This window comes from Salmo salar, chromosome 19 (assembly GCF_965601325.2).
Source record: "Salmo salar chromosome 19, fSalSal1, whole genome shotgun sequence".
Taxonomy (NCBI): Eukaryota; Metazoa; Chordata; class Actinopteri; order Salmoniformes; family Salmonidae; genus Salmo; species Salmo salar.
Window position 1 is genome coordinate 90,843,416 of NC_138309.1, and position 26,540 is coordinate 90,869,955.

At 44.0% G+C, this 26,540-nt stretch overlaps 3 protein-coding genes across 52 annotated transcripts in view; 1 reads left to right on the plus strand and 2 right to left on the minus strand.

The window, feature by feature from the left end:
- acaa1 (acetyl-CoA acyltransferase 1) overlaps positions 1-6,422 on the plus strand; it is a 30,625-nt gene extending 24,203 nt beyond the window's left edge. Inside the window, exons 11-14 of one of the 50 annotated variants that reach the window (XR_014381768.1) lie at positions 1,636-1,781; positions 1,893-5,666; positions 5,739-5,771; positions 6,021-6,422. Coding sequence is in view for 1 of the 50 variants with exons in the window: in XM_082966030.1 (XP_082822156.1) it covers positions 1,636-1,781; positions 1,893-1,968 (222 nt within the window). In the remaining 49 variants the exon portion in view is untranslated. Of the gene's footprint in view, positions 1-1,635; positions 1,782-1,892 lie in introns of all 50 variants that reach the window. The other 49 variants (XR_014381771.1, XR_014381756.1, XR_014381730.1 and 46 more) reach the window with 49 other exon arrangements.
- On the minus strand, positions 2,307-6,574 carry LOC145862284 (uncharacterized). The gene is made up of 3 exons (XM_082965548.1): positions 6,524-6,574; positions 5,739-6,269; positions 2,307-5,666 (listed from the first exon to the last, which is right to left on the minus strand). Exons 1-3 carry the CDS (start codon positions 6,572-6,574, stop codon positions 2,307-2,309), a joined length of 3,942 nt encoding a protein of 1,313 aa, XP_082821674.1.
- A 3,496-nt stretch (positions 6,575-10,070) lies between these two features.
- The window catches only part of dlec1 (DLEC1 cilia and flagella associated protein), a 117,177-nt gene continuing 100,707 nt past the window's right edge, over positions 10,071-26,540 (minus strand). Inside the window, exons 37-38 of the mRNA XM_082966029.1 lie at positions 13,559-13,679; positions 10,071-10,520 (exon numbers count right to left, since the gene is read on the minus strand). Coding sequence (XP_082822155.1) covers positions 10,394-10,520; positions 13,559-13,679 — 248 coding nt within the window. The 3' untranslated portion in view covers positions 10,071-10,393. The remainder of the gene's footprint in view (positions 10,521-13,558; positions 13,680-26,540) is intronic.

Below are 26,540 nucleotides of genomic sequence, written 5' to 3' on the forward strand. Positions count from 1 at the left end.
TGAGGGCTACAGGGTGGTTTGTGGCTGTGAGGGCTACAGGGTGGTTTGTGGCTGTGAGGGCTACAGGGTAGTTTGTGGCTGTGAGGGCTACAGGGTAGTTTGTGGCTGTGAGGGCTACAGGGTGGTAGTCATTGTGGCTGTGAGGGCTACAGGGTGGTAGTCATTGTGGCTGTGAGGGCTACAGGGTGGTAGTCATTGTGGCTGTGAGGGCTACGGGGTGGTTTGTGGCTGTGAGGGCTACAGGGTGGTAGTCATTGTGGCTGTGAGGGCTACAGGGTGGTTTGTGGCTGTGAGGGCTACGGGGTGGTTTGTGGCTGTGAGGGCTACGGGGTGGTTTGTGGCTGTGAGGGCTACAGGGTGGTAGTCATTGTGGCTGTGAGGGCTACAGGGTGGTAGTCATTGTGGCTGTGAGGGCTACAGGGTGGTTTGTGGCTGTGAGGGCTACAGGGTGGTTTGTGGCTGTGAGGGCTACGGGGTGGTAGTCATTGTGGCTGTGAGGGCTACGGGGTGGTTTGTGGCTGTGAGGGCTACGGGGTGGTAGTCATTGTGGCTGTGAGGGCTACAGGGTGGTAGTCATTGTGGCTGTGAGGGCTACAGGGTGGTAGTCATTGTGGCTGTGAGGGCTACAGGGTGGTTTGTGGCTGTGAGGGCTACAGGGTGGTAGTCATTGTGGCTGTGAGGGCTACAGGGTGGGTCTTGTGGCTGTGAGGGCTACGGGGTGGTTTGTGGCTGTGAGGGCTACGGGGTGGTTTGTGGCTGTGAGGGCTACAGGGTGGTAGTCATTGTGGCTGTGAAGCCTCAGAGTTCTTAGGAACAGGGATGATTGTGGTCATCCTAAAACGTGGGGATTACAGACTGGGATACAGAGAGATTGGGGATTACAGACTGGGATAAGGAGAGATTGGGGATTACAGACTGGGATAAGGAGAGATTGGGGATTACAGACTGGGACAAGGAGAGATTGGACATTACAGACTGGGACAAGGAGAGATTGGACATTACAGACTGGGATAAGGAGAGATTGGGGATTACAGACTGGGACAAGGAGAGATTGGGGATTACAGACTGGGACAAGGAGAGATTGGACATTACAGACTGGGACAAGGAGAGATTGGACATTACAGACTGGGACAAGGAGAGATTGGACATTACAGACTGGGACAAGGAGAGATTGGACATTACAGACTGGGACAAGGAGAGATTGGACATTACCGTGAATATGAATGCCAGCTGTTATGAGGGTGTTGACCTGATTAAAGACACTTCTCACGTCGGCCTCAGAGAGCGAGGTCACCCAGGGCTCTCACAACCGGCTCAATATGTTTCTTGTCAAAACGTCCATAAAATGCATTGAGTTGGTCAGGTAGCGAGGCATCGTTGGGCTGATCACGGCTGGGTCTTCCTCTGTAATCCATAATGCACTGTAGCCCCCTGCCACGTGGTGAGCATCAGAGCCTGTGTAATATGATTCCACTTTATTCCCATATTGTCCTTTTGCTCGTTTGATGACTCTGCGGAGGTCATAGCGGGACTTGTTCCTGTCTTCAGGCCAATGTACAATGTAGAAAAAAAGATAAATCCTTGAATGAGTATGTGTGTCAAAACTTTTGACTGTTTTTACTATGCGTGTCCCAGGCTGTGTATTGCGTGGAGAAGCTGGGGATCGCCATGGAGAAGGTGAACCCGAACGGAGGTGCCATCGCCCTGGGTCACCCTCTGGGCTGCACCGGGGCCCGTCAGGTTGTCACCCTGCTCAACGAACTCAAACGCAGGGGCAGGAGGTAAAGATATGTCTAGTCTCATCGAATCCTCAATCGTATTTCCTCTTATATCTACTATATAGTCTAGAAAGTATTCTCATCCCTAGCCTTGTTTCATGTTGTGTTCCCCAGGGCCTATGGCGTGGTGTCCATGTGTATCGGAACAGGGATGGGAGCTGCAGCAGTATTTGAGTACCCTGGACCTTAGAGGGAGCTGATCAATAACGATATTGATTAAGGGTTCACACTGTGATGCTTCGTACACCTTTGACAGAATCATCTGTTGATTAACTGTTGAGGTGTTAATGCCCTGTCTACAGGTCGTCAGTCATGTGATTCATCAGCGAGTGCATGTTTTTTTGGATTCCGTATAAATGACGGCACGAGAACGGACTGGTTAATCATTCTGTAGATTACTGTATGTTAATGCCTTGCCAAAGTCTGGTAAATCTTTAAGTGCCTTGCATTTCAGGAAAGCAATGCGCTTTGATATACCGCTGTACAAATCAATCTGTAAATATGTGATTTTGCTTGAAATTTTCAATGTTAGGGGCTAAAAAAGTGATATGGAATAACATGGGGTAGATTAGTTAGAAGGTGATGTGGAATAACATGGGGTAGATTAGTTAGGTGATATGGAATAACATGGGGTAGATTAGTTAGAAGGTGATATGGAATAACATGGGGTAGATTAGTTAGAAGGTGATGTGGAATAACATGGGGTAGATTAGTTAGAAGGTGATGTGGAATAACATGGGGTAGATTAGTTAGAAGGTGATGTGGAATAACATGGGGTAGATTAGTTAGGTCATATGGAATAACATGGGGTAGATTAGTTAGAAGGTGATATGGAATAACATGGGGTAGATTAGTTAGAAGGTGATATGGAATAACATGGGGTAGATTAGTTAGAAGGTGATATGGAATAACATGGGGTAGATTAGTTAGGTGATGTGGAATAACATGGGGTAGATTAGTTAGAAGGTGATATGGAATAACATGGGGTAGATTAGTTAGGTGATGTGGAATAACATGGGGTAGATTAGTTAGAAGGTGATATGGAATAACATGGGGTAGATTAGTTAGGTCATATGGAATAACATGGGGTAGATTAGTTAGAAGGTGATATGGAATAACATGGGGTAGATTAGTTAGAAGGTGATATGGAATAACATGGGGTAGATTAGTTAGAAGGTGATATGGAATAACATGGGGTAGATTAGTTAGGTGATGTGGAATAACATGGGGTAGATTAGTTAGAAGGTGATATGGAATAACATGGGGTAGATTAGTTAGGTGATGTGGAATAACATGGGGTAGATTAGTTAGAAGGTGATATGGAATAACATGGGGTAGATTAGTTAGAAGGTGATGTGGAATAACATGGGGTAGATTAGTTAGAAGGTGATATGGAATAACATGGGGTAGATTAGTTAGAAGGTGATGTGGAATAACATGGGGTAGATTAGTTAGAAGGTGATATGGAATAACATGGGGTAGATTAGTTAGAAGGTGATGTGGAATAACATGGGGTAGATTAGTTAGAAGGTGATATGGAATAACATGGGGTAGATTAGTTAGAAGGTGATATGGAATAACATGGGGTAGATTAGTTAGGTGATGTGGAATAACATGGGGTAGATTAGTTAGAAGGTGATATGGAATAACATGGGGTAGATTAGTTAGGTGATGTGGAATAACATGGGGTAGATTAGTTAGAAGGTGATATGGAATAACATGGGGTAGATTAGTTAGAAGGTGATATGGAATAACATGGGGTAGATTAGTTAGGTGATGTGGAATAACATGGGGTAGAATAGTTAGAAGGTGATGTGGAATAACATGGGGTAGATTAGTTAGAAGGTGATATGGAATAACATGGGGTAGATTAGTTAGAAGGTGATGTGGAATAACATGGGGTAGATTAGTTAGAAGGTGATGTGGAATAACATGGGGTAGATTAGTTAGAAGGTGATGTGGAATAACATGGGGTAGATTAGTTAGAAGGTGATGTGGAATAACATGGGGTAGATTAGTTAGGTCATATGGAATAACATGGGGTAGATTAGTTAGAAGGTGATATGGAATAACATGGGGTAGATTAGTTAGAAGGTGATATGGAATAACATGGGGTAGATTAGTTAGAAGGTGATATGGAATAACATGGGGTAGATTAGTTAGGTGATGTGGAATAACATGGGGTAGATTAGTTAGAAGGTGATATGGAATAACATGGGGTAGATTAGTTAGGTGATGTGGAATAACATGGGGTAGATTAGTTAGAAGGTGATATGGAATAACATGGGGTAGATTAGTTAGAAGGTGATGTGGAATAACATGGGGTAGATTAGTTAGAAGGTGATATGGAATAACATGGGGTAGATTAGTTAGAAGGTGATGTGGAATAACATGGGGTAGATTAGTTAGAAGGTGATATGGAATAACATGGGGTAGATTAGTTAGAAGGTGATGTGGAATAACATGGGGTAGATTAGTTAGAAGGTGATATGGAATAACATGGGGTAGATTAGTTAGAAGGTGATATGGAATAACATGGGGTAGATTAGTTAGGTGATGTGGAATAACATGGGGTAGATTAGTTAGAAGGTGATATGGAATAACATGGGGTAGATTAGTTAGGTGATGTGGAATAACATGGGGTAGATTAGTTAGAAGGTGATATGGAATAACATGGGGTAGATTAGTTAGAAGGTGATATGGAATAACATGGGGTAGATTAGTTAGGTGATGTGGAATAACATGGGGTAGAATAGTTAGAAGGTGATGTGGAATAACATGGGGTAGATTAGTTAGAAGGTGATATGGAATAACATGGGGTAGATTAGTTAGAAGGTGATATGGAATAACATGGGGTAGATTAGTTAGAAGGTGATGTGGAATAACATGGGGTAGATTAGTTAGAAGGTGATATGGAATAACATGGGGTAGATTAGTTAGAAGGTGATATGGAATAACATGGGGTAGATTAGTTAGAAGGTGATATGGAATAACATGGGGTAGATTAGTTAGAAGGTGACATGGAATAACATGGGGTAGATTAGTTAGAAGGTGATATGGAATAACATGGGGTAGATTAGTTAGAAGGTGATATGGAATAACATGGGGTAGATTAGTTAGGTGATATGGAATAACATGGGGTAGATTAGTTAGGTGATATGGAATAACATGGGGTAGATTAGTTAGGTGATATGGAATAACATGGGGTAGATTAGTTAGAAGGTGATATGGAATAACATGGGGTAGATTAGTTAGGTGATATGGAATAACATGGGGTAGATTAGTTAGGTGATATGGAATAACATGGGGTAGATTAGTTAGGTGATATGGAATAACATGGGGTAGATTAGTTAGAAGGTGATATGGAATAACATGGGGTAGATTAGTTAGAAGGTGATGTGGAATAACATGGGGTATATTAGTTAGAAGGTGATATGGAATAACATGGGGTAGATTAGTTAGAAGGTGATATGGAATAACATGGGGTAGATTAGTTAGAAGGTGATATGGAATAACATGGGGTAGATTAGTTAGAAGGTGATGTGGAATAACATGGGGTAGATTAGTTAGAAGGTGATGTGGAATAACATGGGGTAGATTAGTTAGAAGGTGATGTGGAATAACATGGGGTAGATTAGTTAGAAGGTGATATGGAATAACATGGGGTAGATTAGTTAGAAGGTGATGTGGAATAACATGGGGTAGATTAGTTAGAAGGTGATATGGAATAACATGGGGTAGATTAGTTAGGTGATATGGAATAAAATGGGGTAGATTAGTTAGAAGGTGATATGGAATAACATGGGGTAGAATAGTTAGAAGGTGATGTGGAATAACATGGGGTAGATTAGTTAGGTGATATGGAATAACATGGGGTAGATTAGTTAGGTGATGTGGAATAACATGGGGTAGATTAGTTAGAAGGTGATATGGAATAACATGGGGTAGATTAGTTAGAAGGTGATATGGAATAACATGGGGTAGATTAGTTAGGTGATATGGAATAACATGGGGTAGATTAGTTAGGTGATGTGGAATAACATGGGGTAGATTAGTTAGAAGGTGATATGGAATAACATGGGGTATATTAGTTAGAAGGTGATATGGAATAACATGGGGTAGATTAGTTAGAAGGTGATATGGAATAACATGGGGTAGATTAGTTAGAAGGTGATATGGAATAACATGGGGTAGATTAGTTAGAAGGTGATATGGAATAACATGGGGTAGATTAGTTAGAAGGTGATAAGGAATAACATGGGGTAGATTAGTTAGAAGGTGATATGGAATAACATGGGGTAGATTAGTTAGAAGGTGATGTGGAATAACATGGGGTAGATTAGTTAGAAGGTGATGTGGAATAACATGGGGTAGATTAGTTAGAAGGTGATATGGAATAACATGGGGTAGATTAGTTAGAAGGTGATGTGGAATAACATGGGGTAGATTAGTTAGGTGATAAGGAATAACATGGGGTAGATTAGTTAAGCACTATTTGCAGTAGTATTACTAGAGAACGTTGGTTATGTAATTATTACTCTAGAATGTCCATTATTCCAGAGGACGACTGGGATGGGATATGTTTTTCATAATTCACCCCTGTAATTCTTACTTTTTTTCAATAAATTCACAGTTATGACAGAAGCCTGGAGTTTTTTTATAAGCGTGAAGATATTTCAACAAGTCCTGGCAGTAACAGACAACACTGGTAACTCCAGCTTGGCTCCTCAGTTTCTAAACCAAACCATCTTTGGTATAATGACGCCATAATATTTGAATTGAGGAAGTGTGATCATAATCATTAGGATATTTTAGCGGTCCGCAGTAGAAGGCGTCCTAAATACCCCCAGCCTTCAGATGGGAGTAAACAGTACTTCCTAAATACCCCCCAGCCTTCAGATGGGAGTAAACAGTACTTCCTAAATACCCCCAGCCTTCAGATGGGAGTAAACAGTACTTCCTAAATACCCCCAGCCTTCAGATGGGAGTAAACAGTACTTCCTAAATACCCCCCAGCCTTCAGATGGGAGTAAACAGTACTTCCTAAATACCCTTCAGATGGGAGTAAACAGTACTTCCTAAATACCCCCCCAGCCTTCAGATGGGAGTAAACAGTACTTCCTAAATGCCCCCAGCCTTCAGATGGGAGTAAACAGTACTTCCTAAATACCCCCCAGCCTTCAGATGGGAGTAAACAGTACTTCCTAAATACCCCCCCAGCCTTCAGATGGGAGTAAACAGTACTTCCTAAATACCCCCCAGCCTTCAGATGGGAGTAAACAGTACTTCCTAAATACCCCCCAGCCTTCAGATGGGAGTAAACAGTACTTCCTAAATACCCCCAGCCTTCAGATGGGAGTAAACAGTACTTCCTAAATACCCCCCAGCCTTCAGATGGGAGTAAACAGTACTTCCTAAATACCCCCCAGCCTTCAGATGGGAGTAAACAGTACTTCCTAAATACCCCCAGCCTTCAGATGGGAGTAAACAGTACTTCCTAAATACCCCCCAGCCTTCAGATGGGAGTAAACAGTACTTCCTAAATACCCCCCAGCCTTCAGATGGGAGTAAACAGTACTTCCTAAATACCCCCCAGCCTTCAGATGGGAGTAAACAGTACTTCCTAAATGCCCCCCCAGCCTTCAGATGGGAGTAAACAGTACTTCCTAAATACCCCCCCAGCCTTCAGATGGGAGTAAACAGTACTTCCTAAATGCCCCCCAGCCTTCAGATGGGAGTAAACAGTACTTCCTAAATACCCCCCAGCCTTCAGATGGGAGTAAACAGTACTTCCTAAATACCCCCCAGCCTTCAGATGGGAGTAAACAGTACTTCCTAAATGCCCCCAGCCTTCAGATGGGAGTAAACAGTACTTCCTAAATACCCTTCAGATGGGAGTAAACAGTACTTCCTAAATACCCCCAGCCTTCAGATGGGAGTAAACAGTACTTCCTAAATACCCCCCCAGCCTTCAGATGGGAGTAAACAGTACTTCCTAAATACCCTTCAGATGGGAGTAAACAGTACTTCCTAAATGCCCCCAGCCTTCAGATGGGAGTAAACAGTACTTCCTAAATACCCTTCAGATGGGAGTAAACAGTACTTCCTAAATACCCCCCAGCCTTCAGATGGGAGTAAACAGTACTTCCTAAATACCCCCCAGCCTTCAGATGGGAGTAAACAGTACTTCCTAAATACCCCCCAGCCTTCAGATGGGAGTAAACAGTACTTCCTAAATACCCCCCCAGCCTTCAGATGGGAGTAAACAGTACTTCCTAAATGCCCCCCAGCCTTCAGATGGGAGTAAACAGTACTTCCTAAATGCCCCCCAGCCTTCAGATGGGAGTAAACAGTACTTCCTAAATACCCCCCCAGCCTTCAGATGGGAGTAAACAGTACTTCCTAAATACCCCCCAGCCTTCAGATGGGAGTAAACAGTACTTCCTAAATACCCTTCAGATGGGAGTAAACAGTACTTCCTAAATACCCTTCAGATGGGAGTAAACAGTACTTCCTAAATGCCCCCCAGCCTTCAGATGGGAGTAAACAGTACTTCCTAAATACCCCCCAGCCTTCAGATGGGAGTAAACAGTACTTCCTAAATACCCCCCAGCCTTCAGATGGGAGCTAAACTGCTAACCTGCAGTCCATCTGTGTTTCTGGGCTCTGGATGAGAAGGGAACTTGTTCCAAGCGGTTAGGTCAGCTGTATGAGGCTTTCCCTTCTATTAACAGGGTTGCATTAAATAGGCACAATATTGTTTAGTGATGCGTTTGGCGATGTTCAATTCATTCACACACAATGTATAAATAAAAGCCTTCACTGTGAAAGTTGATTCATGTAGTTCATATATAGGCTATATTTCCAAACATTACTTTTGCATCCTTCCCTCCTGCTGCCAAACATACCCTCGTAAAACTGACCATCCTACCGATCCTTGACTTCGGTGATGTCATCTATAAAATAGCCTCCAACACTCTACTCAGCAAACAGGATGCAGTCTATCACAGTGCCATCCGTTTTGTCACCAAAACCCCATATACTACCCACCACTGCGACCTGAATGCTCTCGTTGGCTGGCCCTCGCTGCACATTCATCGCCAAACCCACTGGCTCCAGGTCATCTACAAGTCTCTGCTAGGTAAAGCCACGCCTTATCTCTGCTCACTGGTCACCATAGCAGCACCCACCCGTAGCACGCGCTCCAGCAGGTATATCTCACTGGTCACCCCTAAAGCCAATTCCTCCTTTGGTCGTCTTTCCTTCCAGTTCTCTGCTGCCAATGACTGGAACGAACTGCAAAAATCTCTGAAGCTGGAGACTCATATCTCCCTCACTAGCTTTAAGCACCAGCTGTCAGAGCAGCTCACAGATCACTGCACCTGTACATAGCCCATCTGTAAACAGCCCATTCATCTACCTACCTCATCCCCATACTGTATTTATTTATTTATCTTGCTCCTATACACCCCAGTATCTCTACTTGCACATTCATCTTCTGCACATCTACCATTCCAGTGTTTAATTGCTATATTGTAATTATTTTGCCACTATGGCCTATTTTATTGCCTTTCCTCCCTTATCTGACCTCATTTGCACTCACTGTATATAGACTTTTTCTTCTACTGTATTATTGACTGTAGGTTTGTTTATTCCATGTGTAACTCTGTGTTGTTGTTTGTGTCGCACTGCTTTGCTTTATCTTGGCCAGGTCGCAGTTGTAAATGAGAACTTCTTCTCAACTTGCCTACCTGGTTAAATAAAGGACTTGTTCTCAACTAGCCAACCTGGTTAAATAAAGGACTTGTTCTCAACTAGCCAACCTGGTTAAATAAAGAACTTGTTCTCAACTAGCCAACCTGGTTAAATAAAGGACTTCTTCTCAACTAGCCAACCTGGTTAAATAAAGGACTTGTTCTCAACTAGCCAACCTGGTTAAATAAAGGTGAAGAAAAAACTAAAATAAAAAATCTGTTCCTCCCTTGTCTTTATTTTCAACTCTCCTTTCGCACCTTTTGTTTTACTAAATTAAACTTCGACAATGTCCTTTTTGCCTGACTTCCAACGTTTTCTTCCTTTTTCCAAAGTGTATTTCCATATTTTGATGAATGTGACAGAATGTGGTATCAGATGCAGGTCTTTCTGTTCAGAAAACCAGTATTATAAACCAGTAAATCATCTTGGACCTCTGGACTGGTGATGGTATGGACTGGTAGTGAGTCATGAGTTGTGTTCTAACAGTCCATTGAAAGCTCTAGGCCAGCGTAACGCTCAATAAAAACACAGAAACACTTGTGAATAGTTGAATTGTTCATTTCCATAAACCAACAACGGACACAGTAACATCACATACACCAGTGGAGGCTGCTGAGGAGAGGACAGCTCCAAGTAATGGCTGGAACGGAGCAAACGGAACGGCATCAAACACATGGAAACCATGTGTTTGATGTATTTAATGCCGCTCCAGTCATTACCACCAGCCCATTCTCCCTAATTAAGGTGCCACCAACCTCCTGTGCTATTAACTAAGTACAATACGTGATGAATACATGCAAAGAGTGCACAAAACTGTTGACAGTGTTCTCAGGTTAAAGTCCTGTCCTCTGAGACTCCTGCTAAATGTCGGCTAGTAGAGATACAAATCTCTGGTCGAAGGAGCCGCTTCCCTGGACGTGTAGCGATAAAGGAGGCTCCCCCAGGACCCCCTTTACTACGGCGGTGGCTTGGAACTCCCTCTCGTTGCTACAGGAGACAAATTAGACTTGGTAGAGAACCAGTAATGATGGCGTTATAATGTCAGAAATATATAACCAAACCATATAGGGAAATATATAACTAAACCAGATAGGGAAATATATAACCAAACCAGATAGGGAAATATATAACTAAACCAGATAGAGAAATATGGACAGTAACCAAACCATATATAGTTAGGGTTAGTTACCTGGCTGTTTAGCTGATCTGTAGGGGCTGTGTGTTAGTTAGGGTTAGTTACCTGGCTGTTTAGCTGATCTGTAGGGGGTTGTGTGTTAGTTAGGGTTAGGGTTAGTTACCTGGCTGTTTAGCTGATCTGTAGGGGGCTGTGTGTTAGTTAGGGTTAGGGTTAGTTACCTGGCTGTTTAGCTGATCTGTAGGGGCTGTGTGTTAGTTAGGGTTAGTTACCTGGCTGTTTAGCTGATCTGTAGGGGGTTGTGTGTTAGTTAGGGTTAGGGTTAGTTACCTGGCTGTTTAGCTGGTCTGTAGGGGGCTGTGTGTTAGTTAGGGTTAGTTACCTGGCTGTTTAGCTGATCTGTAGGGGGCTGTGTGTTAGTTAGGGTTAGTTACCTGGCTGTTTAGCTGATCTGTAGGGGCTGTGTGTTAGTTAGGGTTAGGGTTAGTTACCTGGCTGTTTAGCTGATCTGTAGGGGCTGTGTGTTAGTTAGGGTTAGTTACCTGGCTGTTTAGCTGATCTGTAGGGGGCTGTGTGTTAGTTAGGGTTAGGGTTAGTTACCTGGCTGTTTAGCTGATCTGTAGGGGGCTGTGTGTTAGTTAGGGTTAGGGTTAGTTACCTGGCTGTTTAGCTGATCTGTAGGGGGCTGTGTGTTAGTTAGGGTTAGTTACCTGGCTGTTTAGCTGATCTGTAGGGGCTGTGTGTTAGTTAGGGTTAGTTACCTGGCTGTTTAGCTGATCTGTAGGGGGCTGTGTGTTAGTTAGGGTTAGGGTTAGTTACCTGGCTGTTTAGCTGATCTGTAGGGGGCTGTGTGTTAGTTAGGGTTAGGGTTAGTTACCTGGCTGTTTAGCTGATCTGTAGGGGGCTGTGTGTTAGTTAGGGTTAGGGTTAGTTACCTGGCTGTTTAGCTGATCTGTAGGGGCTGTGTGTTAGTTAGGGTTAGTTACCTGGCTGTTTAGCTGATCTGTAGGGGTTGTGTGTTAGTTAGGGTTAGGGTTAGTTACCTGGCTGTTTAGCTGATCTGTAGGGGCTGTGTGTTATTTAGGGTTAGTTACCTGGCTGTTTAGCTGATCTGTAGGGGGCTGTGTGTTAGTTAGGGTTAGTTACCTGGCTGTTTAGCTGATCTGTAGGGGCTGTGTGTTAGTTAGGGTTAGTTACCTGGCTGTTTAGCTGATCTGTAGGGGGCTGTGTGTTAGTTAGGGTTAGAGTTAGTTACCTGGCTGTTTAGCTGATCTGTAGGGGCTGTGTGTTAGTTAGGGTTAGGGTTAGTTACCTGGCTGTTTAGCTGATCTGTAGGGGGCTGTGTGTTAGTTAGGGTTAGTTACCTTGCTGTTTAGCTGATCTGTAGGGGGCTGTGTGTTAGTTAGGGTTAGGGTTAGTTACCTGGCTGTTTAGCTGATCTGTAGGGGGCTGTGTGTTAGTTAGGGTTAGTTACCTGGCTGTTTAGCTGATCTGTAGGGGGCTGTGTGTTAGTTAGGGTTAGGGTTAGTTACCTGGCTGTTTAGCTGATCTGTAGGGGCTGTGTGTTAGTTAGGGTTAGTTACCTGGCTGTTTAGCTGATCTGTAGGGGGCTGTGTGTTAGTTAGGGTTAGGGTTAGTTACCTGGCTGTTTAGCTGATCTGTAGGGGGCTGTGTGTTAGTTAGGGTTAGTTACCTGGCTGTTTAGCTGATCTGTAGGGGGCTGTGTGTTAGTTAGGGTTAGGGTTAGTTACCTGGCTGTTTAGCTGATCTGTAGGGGGCTGTGTGTTAGTTAGGGTTAGTTACCTGGCTGTTTAGCTGATCTGTAGGGGGCTGTGTGTTAGTTAGGGTTAGTTACCTGGCTGTTTAGCTGATCTGTAGGGGGCTGTGTGTTAGTTAGGGTTAGGGTTAGTTACCTGGCTGTTTAGCTGATCTGTAGGGGGCTGTGTGTTAGTTAGGGTTAGGGTTAGTTACCTGGCTGTTTAGCTGATCTGTAGGGGTTGTGTGTTAGTTAGGGTTAGGGTTAGTTACCTGGCTGTTTAGCTGATCTGTAGGGGCTGTGTGTTATTTAGGGTTAGTTACCTGGCTGTTTAGCTGATCTGTAGGGGGCTGTGTGTTAGTTAGGGTTAGTTACCTGGCTGTTTAGCTGATCTGTAGGGGCTGTGTGTTAGTTAGGGTTAGGGTTAGTTACCTGGCTGTTTAGCTGATCTGTAGGGGGCTGTGTGTTAGTTAGGGTTAGGGTTAGTTACCTGGCTGTTTAGCTGATCTGTAGGGGCTGTGTGTTAGTTAGGGTTAGTTACCTGGCTGTTTAGCTGATCTGTAGGGGGCTGTGTGTTAGTTAGGGTTAGGGTTAGTTACCTGGCTGTTTAGCTGATCTGTAGGGGGCTGTGTGTTAGTTAGGGTTAGTTACCTGGCTGTTTAGCTGATCTGTAGGGGGCTGTGTGTTAGTTAGGGTTAGGGTTAGTTACCTGGCTGTTTAGCTGATCTGTAGGGGGCTGTGTGTTAGTTAGGGTTAGTTACCTGGCTGTTTAGCTGATCTGTAGGGGGCTGTGTGTTAGTTAGGCTTAGTTACCTGGCTGTTTAGCTGATCTGTAGGGGCTGTGTGTTAGTTAGGGTTAGTTACCTGGCTGTTTAGCTGATCTGTAGGGGGCTGTGTGTTAGTTAGGGTTAGGGTTAGTTACCTGGCTGTTTAGCTGATCTGTAGGGGGCTGTGTGTTAGTTAGGGTTAGGGTTAGTTACCTGGCTGTTTAGCTGATCTGTAGGGGCTGTGTGTTAGTTAGGGTTAGTTACCTGGCTGTTTAGCTGATCTGTAGGGGCTGTGTGTTAGTTAGGGTTAGTTACCTGGCTGTTTAGCTGATTTGTAGGGGGCTGTGTGTTAGTTAGGGTTAGTTACCTAGCAGTGAAGCTGATCTGTAGGGGCTGTGTGCAAGAGGAGACCGGATACTCCAACGGCTTCAGGACCCCACAGTCAGGAGTCACCGTGAACTCTGCCCTTTCCTCCTCCTCACCAGACTCTGCAGACAAAGAGTTAACATACCATCACCAATCACAGGCGCATTTTACACCCTTTCTGGTTTGTTTGAAATCAATCGCATGCTTTTTGAGCACCCCACAAATCATAGAATAAACAGGAACGTTTTACAGTCAGAGGGTTGTTTTAACCTTCCTATACAAGAAAATTAAACATATTCTACAAGAACCAATATCCCTCCCTAAAAACACAACCTTCTGGAACAATCCTTGGACAGCTTTTCAGAATTCACTGATAAATTGGTCCACCTAGAAAACTAAAGGGATAGAAACCGTAAATTACTTGGTAACAGAAAATACATTTATTTCCATGACTGAATTAAAAAGCAAATTTGGATATTTGTTAAATACATGCTACTTAAAATTTTGATATCAAGACATTTTGATTTGAAATCTTTTGGACATCAGAACGATCTGTATTTGAGTCAGAAAATGATGTTCATATGATAGGCAAGCTATACAAAACCTTGCAGAGAGCCTAGCTACAGTTGAAGTCGGAAGTTTACATACACCTTAGCCAAATACATTTAAACTCCGCTTTTCACAATTCCTGACATTTAATCAGAGTAAAAATGTTCTGTTTTAGGTCAGTTAGGATCACCACTTTATTTTAAGAATGTGAAATGTCAGAATAATAGTAGAGAGAATGATTTATTTCAGCTTTTATTTCTTCCATCACATTCCCAGTGGGTCAGAAGTTTACATACACTCAATTAGTATTTGGTAGCATTGCCTTTAAATTGTTTAAGTTGGGTTAAACGTTTCTGGTAGCCTTCCACAAGCTTCCCACAATAAGTTGGATGAATTTTGGCCCATTCCTCCTAACAGAGCTGGTGTAACTGAGTCAGGTTTGTAGGCCTCCTTGCTCGCACACGCTTTTTCAGTTCTGTCCACAACTTTTCTATAGGATTGAGGTCAGGGCTTTGTGATGGCCACTCCAATACCTTGACTTTGTTGTCCTTAAGCCATTTTGCCACAACTTTGGAAGTATGCTTGTCCATTTGGAAAACTCATTTGCAACCAAGCTTTAACTTCCTGACTGATGTCTTGAGATGTTGCTTCAATATATTCAAATCATTTTCCGTCCTCATGATGCCATCTATTTTGTGAAGTGCACCAGTCCCTCCTGCAGCGAAGCACCCCCACAACATGATGCTGCCACCCCCGTGCTTCACGGTTGGGATGGTGTTCTTCGGCTTGGAAGCCTCCCCCTTTTTCCTCCAAACATAACGATGGTCATTATGGCCAAACGGTTCTAAAGTATTACACAAGAGACAAAATTCTACAGCCCAACGGCAGGGTCATGACTTAACTGTAAAACTAACAATGACTCAATAACACATGCCTTCTGAAAATGTTATAAAGTCCAAAAGTTATGGGCAGAGTTAGAAAGTTTGCTGTCAGAAGTATTACAATGTAAATGTACTTTTAAATCAGACATGGCATATGAGGAGTGTGAGGACATGGCATATGAGGACATGGCATATGAGGACATGGCATATGAGGACATGGCATATGAGGACATGGCATATGAGGACATGGCATATGAGGAGGGTGAGGACATGGCATATGAGGAGGGTGAGGACATGGCATATGAGGAGGGTGAGGACATGGCATATGAGGAGGGTGAGGACATGGCATATGAGGAGGGTGAGGACATGGCATATGAGGAGGGTGAGGACATGGCATATGAGGAGGGTGAGGACATGGCATATGAGGAGGGTGCAGTGAGATTTCCGATGGGTTGGATGATACTTTTTTCCTTGATCATCTTGCAAAACGCATACTTTGGAAATCAACCAATCCTCCATCGTTAACACATTGGAAAGGTCAAATGTTTTATTATGTAAATGTTGGAAGCGCTACGGAGAGAAACACAATACTGTAGTGAGATATCCGATGGGTGGAGTTTGGCTGAACCCCTAACTCGGCATAATTCTTCTTGAAAGTGCGTGGGCTACGGAGAGAAACACAATGCTGCAGTTAGAGAGTGATGCGGGCGCTGGAGATGGGGGTGTGAACAGGGGGGGGTCTGGTTAGGGGTGATGTTGTGGATGTTTTGTATTGTTAAAAAAATATATCACAATAAAATCTAAACAAAAGAAAAATAAGCATTGAATTACAGCCCATACACAGCCTAACCCTAGCCTTATTTCAGCCCACGAAACATGGGACCAACACTTTACATGTTCCATTTGTATTTTTGTTCAGTACACTTCCATATACTGTATACTTCCATACATTTTGCCCGGGCTACCTTCAGACAAGTCTTGTGAGGCTTGTGGGCTTCCGAGAGCAAAACAAACAAAAATATTTGTGTTCGGGAGAGTCTCACCTTTACAAAGATGGGTCATATTAGTGTGTAGCCCAAACTGTTGGGATGCTACAGACAGAAGTTAGCAAACCAGCGGTACCACTGCATCGCAGTGCTAGCTGTGCCACTAGAGATCCTGGTTTGAGTCCAGGCTCTGTCGCAGCCGGCCGCGACCCGGGAGACCCATGGGGCAGGCGCACAATTGGCCCAGCGTCGTCCGGGTTAGGGGAGGGTTTGGCCGGAAGGGATATCCTTGTCCCATCGTGCACTAGCACTAGCAACTCCTGTGGTGGGCCGGGTGCAGTGCACACTGACATGGTCGCCAGGTGTACGGGGTTTCCTCCGACACATTGGTGCGGCTGGCTTCCCGAAGGGTTAAGTGGGCATTGTGTCAAGAAGCAGTGCGGCTTGGCAGGGTTGTGTTTCGGAGGATGCACGGCTGTCACGCCCTGACCTTAGATTGCTGTTTATTTTCCCTTTTTGGGGGGTTAGGTCAGGGTGTGATGTGGGGTGGGCATTCTATGCCAGTCTATGTTTTCTATTTCTTTGTTTTGGGCTGAGTATGGATCCTAATCAGAGGCAGCTGTCTATCGTTGTCTCTGATTGGGAATCATACTTAGGCAGTGTAACGGTCGTCGTATGTAATGGACCAAGGCGCAGCGGGTTGAGTGCTCATTTTATCGTTTATTAGAACACTTAAATGACAAAACAAGAAAAACGAACGAACGCACAGTATTGCAGGCTAAACACAGCAGTGCAAAAACAACTTCCAACAAAGGACAGGTGAAAACAGGGCTACCTAAGTATGACTCCCAATCAGCAACAACGATGTACAGCTGTTCCTGATTGAGAGCCATACCAGGCCAACACAAAGAAATACACAACATAGACAGAGCATAGAAATACAAAACATAGCCCTTCTTCCCTCCTTCAGTGTGGGATCTTGTTTTTGCACGGCTCAGTAAAGCCTGCAGAACGTGACGTTCGTTTTCCGTTTGTTTGTTATTTTGCTTTAGTGTTCTGAGTTAAAATAAATATTTATCATGAGCACTCAACACGCTGCACCTTGGTCTACTCCTTACGACGATCGTCACAAAGGCTCTCGACCTTCGCCTCTCCTGAGGCCGTACGGGAGTTGCAGCGATGAGACAAGACTGTAACTACCAATTGGAAATTGGGTAGAAAAAAATGAATAATAATTGTAGTTGGTAATATCAGTTGGTTTTGTGATGAATGAGCCATCTGATTCAATGAATGATGGAGATGAGTTTGCCTTTTTTCCCAAAATGTAATTGAATTTGCTCCAAAGCTTTTTACTATCCTTCTTCATGTCATTTATCTTTGTTTCATAGTGTAGTTTCTTCTTCTTTTTATTCAGTTTAATCACATTATTTCTCAATTTGCAGTACGTTTCCCAATCGGTTGTGCAGCCAGGCTTATTTGCCATTTCTTTTGCCTCATCCCTCTCAACCATACCATTTTTCAATTCCTCATAAATCCAGTTTTTAGTCATTTTCTTAATGGGTGCTTATTAGTAACTGGAATAAGTAGTTTAATAAATGTGTCCAGTGCAGCGTCTGGTTGCTCCTCATTACACACCACAGACCAGCAAATATTCTTTACATCATCAACATAGGAATCACTACAAAACGTATTGTATGACCTCTTACAGTGGGGCAAAAAAGCCACCAATTGTGCAAGTTCTCCCACTTAAAAAGATGAGAGAGGCCTGTAATTTTCATCATAGGTACACGTCAACTATGACAGACAAAATGAGAAAAGAAATTCCAGAAAATCACATTGTAGGATTTTTTATGAATTTATTTGCAAATTATGGTGGAAAATAAGTATTTGGTCACCTACAAACAAGCAAGATTTCTGGTTCTCATAGACCTGTAACTTCTTCTTTAAGAGGCTCCTCTGTCCTCCACTCATTACCTGTATTAATGGCACCTGTTTGAACTTGTTATCAGTATAAAAGACACCTGTCCACAACCTCAAACAGTCACACTCCAAACTCCACTATGGCCAAGACCAAAGAGCTGTCAAAGGACACCAGAAACAAAATTGTAGACCTGCACCAGGCTGGGAAGACTGAATCTGCAATAGGTAAGCAGCTTGGTTTGAAGAAATCAACTGTGGGAGCAATTATTAGGAAATGGAAGACATACAAGACCACTGATAATCTCCCTCGATCTGGGACTCCACGCAAGATCTCACCCCGTGGGGTCAAAATGATCACAAGAATGGTGAGCAAAAATCCCAGAAGCACACGGGGGGACCTAGTGAATGACCTGCAGAGAGCTGGGACCAAAGTAACAAAGCCTACCATCAGTAACACACTACGCCGCCAGGGACTCAAATCCTGCAGTGCCAGACGTGTCCCCCTGCTTAAGCCAGTACATGTCCAGGCCCGTCTGAAGTTTGCTAGAGAGCATTTGGATGATCCAGAAGAGGATTGGGAGAATGTCATATGGTCAGATGAAACCAAAATATAACTTTTTGGTAAAAACTCAACTTGTCGTGTTTGGAGGACAAAGAATGCTGAGTTGCATCCAAAGAACACCATACCTACTGTGAAGCATGTGGGTGGAAACATCATGCTTTGGGGCTGTTTTTCTGCAAAGGGACCAGGACGACTGATCCGTGTAAAGGAAAGAATGAATGGGGCCATGTATCGTGAGATTTTGAGTGAAAACCTCCTTCCATCAGCAAGGGCATTGAAGATGAAACGTGGCTGGGTCTTTCAGCATGACAATGATCCCAAATACACCGCCCGGGCAACGAAGGAGTGGCTTCGTAAGAAGCATTTCAAGGTCCTGGAGTGGCCTAGCCAGTCTCCAGATCTCAACCCCATAGAAAATCTTTGGGGGGAGTTGAAAGTCCGTGTTGCCCAGCGACAGCCCCAAAACATCACTGCTCTAGAGGAGATCTGCATGGAGGAATGGGCCAAAATACCAGCAACAGTGTGTGAAAACCTTGTGAAGACTTACAGAAAACGTTTGACCTGTGTCATTGCCAACATAGGGTATACAACAAAGTATTGAGATAAACTTTTGTTATTGACCAAATACTTATTTTCCACCATAATTTGCAAATAAATTCATAAAAAATCCTACAATGTGATTTTCTGGATTTTTTTTTCTCATTTTGTCTGTCATAGTTGAAGTGTACCTATGATGAAAATTACAGGCCTCTCATCTTTTTAAGTGGGAGAACTTGCACAATTGGTGGCTGACTAAATACCTTTTTGCCCCACTGTATACAGTATATTAGGCCCAGCCTTTGGAATTTTGGTTTTCCTAGATATGGCTACTATATTGTGATCACTACATCCTATGGATCTGGATACTGCTTTAAAGCAAATATCTGCAGCGTTAGTAAAGATGTGATCAATACATGTTGAGGATTTCATTCCTGTGCTGTTTGTAACTACGCTGGTAGGTTGACTGATAACCTGAACCAGGCTTCAGGCACTGGTTACAGTTTGAAGCTTTCTCTTGAGTGGGCAGCTTGATGATAGCCAGTCAATATTTAACCTCTTGGGGCTAGGTGGGACGCTAGCGTGCCACCTGTGGTGCACTCCATCAACAGCAGGTGCATTTCAAGAGCGGCAAATTTGAATCCAAATAAATGTCAAAATTCAAATTTTTCAAAAATACAACTATGTTACACCATTTGAAAGATAAACATCTCCTTAATCTAACCACGTTTTACGATTTCAAAAAGGTTTTACGGCGAAAGCATAAATTTAGAGTATGTTAGGACAGTACATTTACAAGAGTTGTGTGTAATGTTTTGTCAAGTCAAAGACAGGGTCACCAAAACCATAAAACCAGCTAAAATGATACACTAACCTTTTACAATCTCCATCAGATGACACTCCTAGGACATTATGTTAGACAATGCATGCATTTTTAGTTCTATCAAGTTCATATTTATATACAAAAACAGCGTTTTACTATGGCATTGATGTTGAGGAAATCGTTTCCCTCCAATAACCGGCAGTCAAGTCAGCGTCACAAATTAAATAATTAAAATTAGAAAACATTGGTAAAATATTATATTGTCATTTAAAGAATTATAGATTTACATCTTTTGAACGCAATCAACTTGCCAGATTTAAAAATAACCTTACTGGGAAATCACACTTTGCAATAATCTGAGCACTGTGCCCAGAAAAATACGCGTTGCGATACAGACTAGACGTCATGTTGGGGAGATCTAAAATCGAAAATACTATGTAAATAATCCATTACCTTTGATTCTCTTCATCAGATGTCACTTCCAGGTATCACAGGTCCATAACGAATGTAGTTTTGTTCAAAAAAGCTCATCATTTATGTCCAAAAATCTCCGTCTCGTTAGCACATGATGTAAGCCAGCCGGACTTCTCGTCATGAACGAGGGGAAAAAATATATTTCCGTTCGTTCAAACATGTCAAACGTTGTATAGCATAAATCATTAGGGCCTTTTTTAACCAGAACATGAATAATATTCAAGGTGGACGAATGCATAGCCTTTTATAACGTATTGGAACGAGGGTACCCAACATGAAGTAGCGCGCCAGGTGTCTAATGGGACATCACCGTTCCATGGCTCTTGTTCGGTCAGATCTCCCTCCAGAAGACTCAAAACACTTTGTAAAGGCTGGTGACATCTAGTGGAAGCAATAGGAAGTGCCAAAATATTCCTAAACCCCTGTGTTTTTCAATGGGATAGGTTTAAACTCAATACAACACATCAGGTATCCACTTCCTGTCAGAAAATGTCTCAGGGTTTTGCCTGCCAAATGAGTTCTGTTATACTCACAGACACCATTCAAACAGTTTTGGAAACTTTAGAGTGTTTTCTATCCATATATAATAAGTATATGCATATTCTAGTTACTGGGTAGGATTAGTAACCAGATTAAATCGGGTACATTTTTTTTATCCAGACGTGCAAATGCTGCCCCCTAGACCCAACAGGTTAAATCACCCAGAAAATATACTTCTCTGTTGATATCACATACATTATCAAGCTTTTCATACATTATCCAGATACTGACTGTTAGCATTTGGTGGTCTATAGCAGCTTCCCACCAGAATGGGCTTTAGGTGAGGCAGATGAACCTGCAGCCATATTACTTCAACAGTATTTAACATTATCCAGATACTGACTGTTAGCACTTGGTGGTCTATAGCAGCTTCCCACCAGAATGGGCTTTAGGTGAGGCAGATGAACCTGTAGCCATATTACTTCAACAGTATTTAACATGAGATCCTCTCTAATCTTTACAGGAATGTGGTTCTGAATATACATGGCAACACCTCCACCATTGGCATTTCTGTGTTTTCTGTAAATGTTATAACCATGTATTGTTACCACTGTATCATCGAAGGTATTATCTAAGTGAGTTTCAGAGATAGTCAGAATATGAATGTCATCTGTTACAAGCAAGTTACTGACTTCATGAACCTTGTTTCTTAAGCTACATATATTAACGTAGGCTATTTTGAGCTTGTTTCTCAGATGCTTGCTTGTTTTTATTGCTTTACTGGGAAGCTCAGCAGAAGTAGATATTTTCATGTTATTTATATTAGTGCAGGGTGTCACGTCCTGACCAGCAGATGGAGCTGGTGTAGTAGTTTGGGTGTCAGGACGTGGCAGTCTTGTGTGTGTCTTGTGACTCCTGATCAGGAACAGCTGGGAATCGTTGTTCCTGATTGTGAGTCATATATGTAGGAGTTGTTTGTCACTGGGGTTTGTGGGTGGTTGTTTTGCACTGTGTTTTTTAGCCTGCAAACTGTTGCCGCTGTCACGTGTTATTGTTTTCCTGTGGATGCCTTACTTGAGTCTATTAAAGTATGAGTATTCACAGTCTCGCTGCGCCTTGGTCCTCTTCTCTCCAGTACGACATTTTCCGTGACGAGTACGACTTATTTTATGACACAGGGTGAGCTGCACACAGTGGACTTCCTACTAGGGCACACCGCCTCAGTGGTAACAGCATAAATCTGGTCAATAGGCACATGATTACTGCATACAGTAGCTGTAGGATCAGCAGAGGCATTCAGGGCAGTAAGAGGGACATAAATGAGGTTACTTACATTGTGTCTACCAACACCCCTGGGATAATGTACATTTGCTGAAGCGTTATGACAACTCAGCAACCCAATGGTAGGGATTAACTGAGCTGGGCTTGGGTCATTGATAAGTCATTGTCTCAACGCATCCTTATAATGCTGTGAAAGGATCCAGGAACCCAAATGATTTGGGTGGATCCCATCCTCCTTATAAAACCTGTTCTGTTTCCAAAAGGTGTCAAAATTATCAACAAAAGTTACACCCATTGAGCTGTAATAATCACGTAGCCAGTTGTGAAGTAAAGAATCCTGCAAAAGCGTTCAATGCCACGATTCAGAGAGGGATCAGGGCCAGATATGATGGGTCTTTTATTAATGTCTAGCAGAGAGTCAATCAGCTCTTTAAAATCCAGTTTCAACTGTTCAGAGCTGCCCTTCATAATGTCATTAAAACCCACATGGACTAGGATAGAATCAATGTCCATGTCCTGGTGTAGTACAGTCAGGACCAGCTTAGTAATGTCATTTACTCGACCTCCGGGATAGGACATTGTTTTTGCTCCAGGAACAGTCACATTTCTTACCATGGAACTGCCCAAAATCACAGCTGGTGAGAAGGATGAGGAAATCCACCCACTCTCACGCTTCACAGGATTTGGAGAACTGTTTATGGACGAGCGAGAGGCAGGATAACTTGAGCCCGCAGCTAGTGGCACCTGGTGCAGGCCTACGACAGATGGAGAAGCCCAGTTCGATCCAGAGTTCAGGGACGGAAGTTTGCCAACATCAACTTTGAAATCATAGGGGAAGGAGTAGGAGTAGGCACAGCGGTCGCAGACACAGGCGCCCCCAGCGACGAAGGGGCAGGAAGATCAGGCTCCAGACACAGGTAACCCCTAGCGACGAAGGGGCAGGAAGATCAGGCTCCAGACACAGGTAACCCCTAGCGACGAAGGTGCAGTAAGATCAGGCTCCAGACACAGGTAACCCCAGCGACGAAGGGGCAGGAAGATCAGGCACCAGGGCGGCAAAACTATTTGTTGTTTGTATCCGCTCCGGGCCTCTCGTTGGGAGTGTAGACTGCTTTATGGCGGGCCGCTGTCTGCGGCTTCCAAATGCGACCATTGTTGATTGTCTTGCTCCTCTTGCTGTGCTCCTTCGACTCCGCTATCAGATGGGGGAGGAGAGGCAGGATATGGCTCCCCTGGTGAACGAACTCCGGGAAACACCGGCCAGTTGGATAACAACAAACGACAAGGCGGAGATACATCCAACAAGCGCAAACGCCGTCCAGCCACCGGCGTAGAATACGTTCCACTCTGTGTTTTCCTCAGTTTCTTACGTAGACTGGTGACCTGCGTGATCAAGGAAGCCACCTCAAGTCTATAATCCTCGACAAGCAAACAATTGCCACATTGGACCTCTGAGGGATCCAGTTTATCCTGAAATAAAGCGTAGTAGATACAGCTCCTACAGCTCTGGAACCATTCATGTACTACTCCAGTCAAAGAGGAGAAAACTCCTCGGGGACTAACTTCGTTACCTTAATGGCTAACAGCTTAGCGGCTCTGTCAAGCAGACTTCAACCTGTCAGTTCAGCAGACTTCAACCTGTCAGTTCAGCAGACTTCAACCTGTCAGTTCAGCAGGTTTCAACCTGTCAGTTCAGCAGGTTTCAACCTGTCAGTTCAGCAGGTTTCAACCTGTCAGTTCAGCAGACTTCAACCTGTCAGTTCAGCAGACTTCAATCTGTCAGTTCAGCAGGTTTCAACCTGTCAGTTCAGCAGACTTCAACCTGTCAGTTCAGCAGGATTCAACCTGTCAGTTCAGCAGGTTTCAACCTGTCAGTTCAGCAGGTTTCAACCTGTCAGTTCAGCAGGTTTCAACCTGTCAGTTCAGCAGACTTCAACCTGTCAGTTCAGCAGGTTTCAACCTGTCAGTTCAGCAGACTTCAACCTGTCAGTTCAGCAGACTTCAACCTGTCAGTTCAGCAGGTTTCAACCTGTCAGTTCAGCAGACTTCAACCTGTCAGTTCAGCAGACTTCAACCTGTCAGTTCAGCAGGTTTCAACCTGTCAGTTCAGCAGGTTTCAACCTGTCAGTTCAGCAGGTTTCAACCTGTCAGTTCAGCAGGTTTCAACCTGTCAGTTCAGCAGACTTCAACCTGTCAGTTCAGCAGGTTTCAACCTGTCAGTTCAGCAGACTTCAACCTGTCAGTTCAGCAGGTTTCCGGGACAAGAAATAGCGGTCCTAGTTGTTAAAAGCTAGTTTGGTATTTATTTAAACAAGTTTGGAATTTATATTTAATGAAAATTGGTTATGTTTTAGTCCAAAATAACAAAGCGAGTGTTTCCAGCATACAGTGTTCAGCTACGCACTCTGATGATGTAAGTTACTTGAATTCATTGGCAACCTTTCTCATATACCATCTACCATCTCCCCCCTGATGTTCAGTCCAATGTTGTTTAGTTTGTTTTTGGTAGTACTACTACAGCCTAGTTCCTTAAATGATTTCCAAAGCTTTTTAGGGTCATTTTTGTTCTCAATGATTTTATCAGCAAAGTAACCCCTCTTAGCTTCATCCATCCTGCTCTGCGCTTCATCCATCCTGCTCTGTGTTTCATCCATCCTGCTCTGTGCTTCATCCATCCTGCTCTGTGTTTCATCCACCTGCTCTGTGCTTCATCCATCCTGCTCTGTGCTTCATCCATCCTGCTCTGTGCTTCATCCATCCTGTTCTGTGCTTCATCCATCCTGCTCTGTGCTTCATCCATCCTGCTCTGTGTTTCATCCATCCTGCTCTGTGCTTCATCCATCCTGCTCTGTGTTTCATCCATCCTGCTCTGTGTTTCATCCATCCTGCTCTGTGCTTCATCCATCCTGTTCTGTGCTTCATCCATCCTGCTCTGTGCTTCATCCATCCTGCTCTGTGTTTCATCCATCCTGCTCTGTGCTTCAATCATCCTGCTCTGTGCTTCATCCATCCTGCTCTGTCCTTCATCCATCCTGCTCCATCCATCCTGCTCTGTGCTTCATCCATCCTGCTCTGTGCTTCATCCATCCTGCTCTGTGCTTCATCCATCCTGCTCTGTGCTTCATCCATCCTGCTCTTAGCTTCATCCATCCTGCTCTGTGCTTCATCCATCCTGCTCTGTGCTTCATCCATCCTGCTCTGTGCTTCATCCATCCTGCTCTGTGCTTCATCCATCCTGCTCTGTGCTTCATCCATCCTGCTCTGTGATTCATCCATCCTGCTCTGTGCTTCATCCATCCTGCTCTGTGCTTCATCCATCCTGCTCTGTTCTTCATCCATCCTGCTCTGTGCTTCATCCATCCTGCTCTGTGCTTCATCCATCCTGCTCTGTGCTTCATCCATCCTGCTCTGTGCTTCATTCCATCCTGCTCTGTGATTCATCCATCCTGCTCTGTGCTTCATCCATCCTGCTCTGTGCTTCATCCATCCTGCTCTGTTCTTCATCCATCCTGCTCTGTGCTTCATCCATCCTGCTCTGTGCTTCATCCATCCTGCTCTGTTCTTCATCCATCCTGCTCTGTCCTTCACTCATCCTGCTCTGTCCTTCAATCATCCTGCTCTGTGCTTCATCCATCCTGCTCTGTCCTTCATCCATCCTGCTCTGTGCTTCATCCATCCTGCTCTGTGTTTCATCTATCCTGCTCTGTGTTTCAGCCATCCTGCTCTGTGCTTCATCCATCCTGCTCTGTGCTTCATCCATCCTGCTCCATCCATCCTGCTCTGTGCTTCATCCATCCTGCCCTGTCCTTCATCCATCCTGCTCTGTGCTTCATCCATCCTGCTCTGTCCTTCATCCATCCTGCTCTGTGCTTCATCCATCCTGCTCTGTGCTTCATCCATCCTGCTCTGTGCTTCATCCATCCTGCTCTGTCTTTCACTCATCCTGCTCTGTCCTTCATCCATCCTGCTCTGTGCTTCATCCATCCTGCTCTGTCCTTCATCCATCCTGCTCTGTGCTTCATCCATCCTGCTCTGTGTTTCATCTATCCTGCTCTGTGTTTCAGCCATCCTGCTCTGTGCTTCATCCATCCTGCTCTGTGCTTCATCCATCCTGCTCCATCCATCCTGCTCTGTGCTTCATCCATCCTGCTCTGTGCTTCATCCATCCTGCTCTGTGCTTCATCCATCCTGCTCTGTGCTTCATCCATCCTGCTCTGTGCTTCATCCATCCTGCTCTGTGCTTCGTCCATCCTGCTCTGTGCTTCATCCATCCTGCTCTGTCCTTCATCCATCCTGCTCTGTCCTTCATTCATCCTGCTCTGTGCTTCATCCATCCTGCTCTGTCCTTCATCCATCCTGCTCTGTGTTTCATCCATCCTGCTCTGTGCTTCATCCATCCTGCTCTGTCCTTCACACATCCTGCTCTGTCCTTCATCCATCCTGCTCTGTGCTTCATCCATCCTGCTCTGTCCTTCATCTATCCTGCTCTG

What these genes read in the sequence shown, in the direction of transcription:
- LOC145862284 (XM_082965548.1), bottom strand. Translation starts at nt 6,574, where the DNA reads ATGATCACACTTCCTCAATTCAAATATTATGGCGTCATTATACCAAAG. An exon ending in GCGTCATTATACCAAAGATG is followed by an intron (nt 6,270 to 6,523) that starts GTTTGGTTTAGA and finishes TACTGCAAATAG; the next exon opens with TGCTTAACTAATCTACCCCA. An exon ending in CCCATGTTATTCCATATCAC is followed by an intron (nt 5,667 to 5,738) that starts CTTCTAACTAAT and finishes ATTCCACATCAC; the next exon opens with CTAACTAATCTACCCCATGT.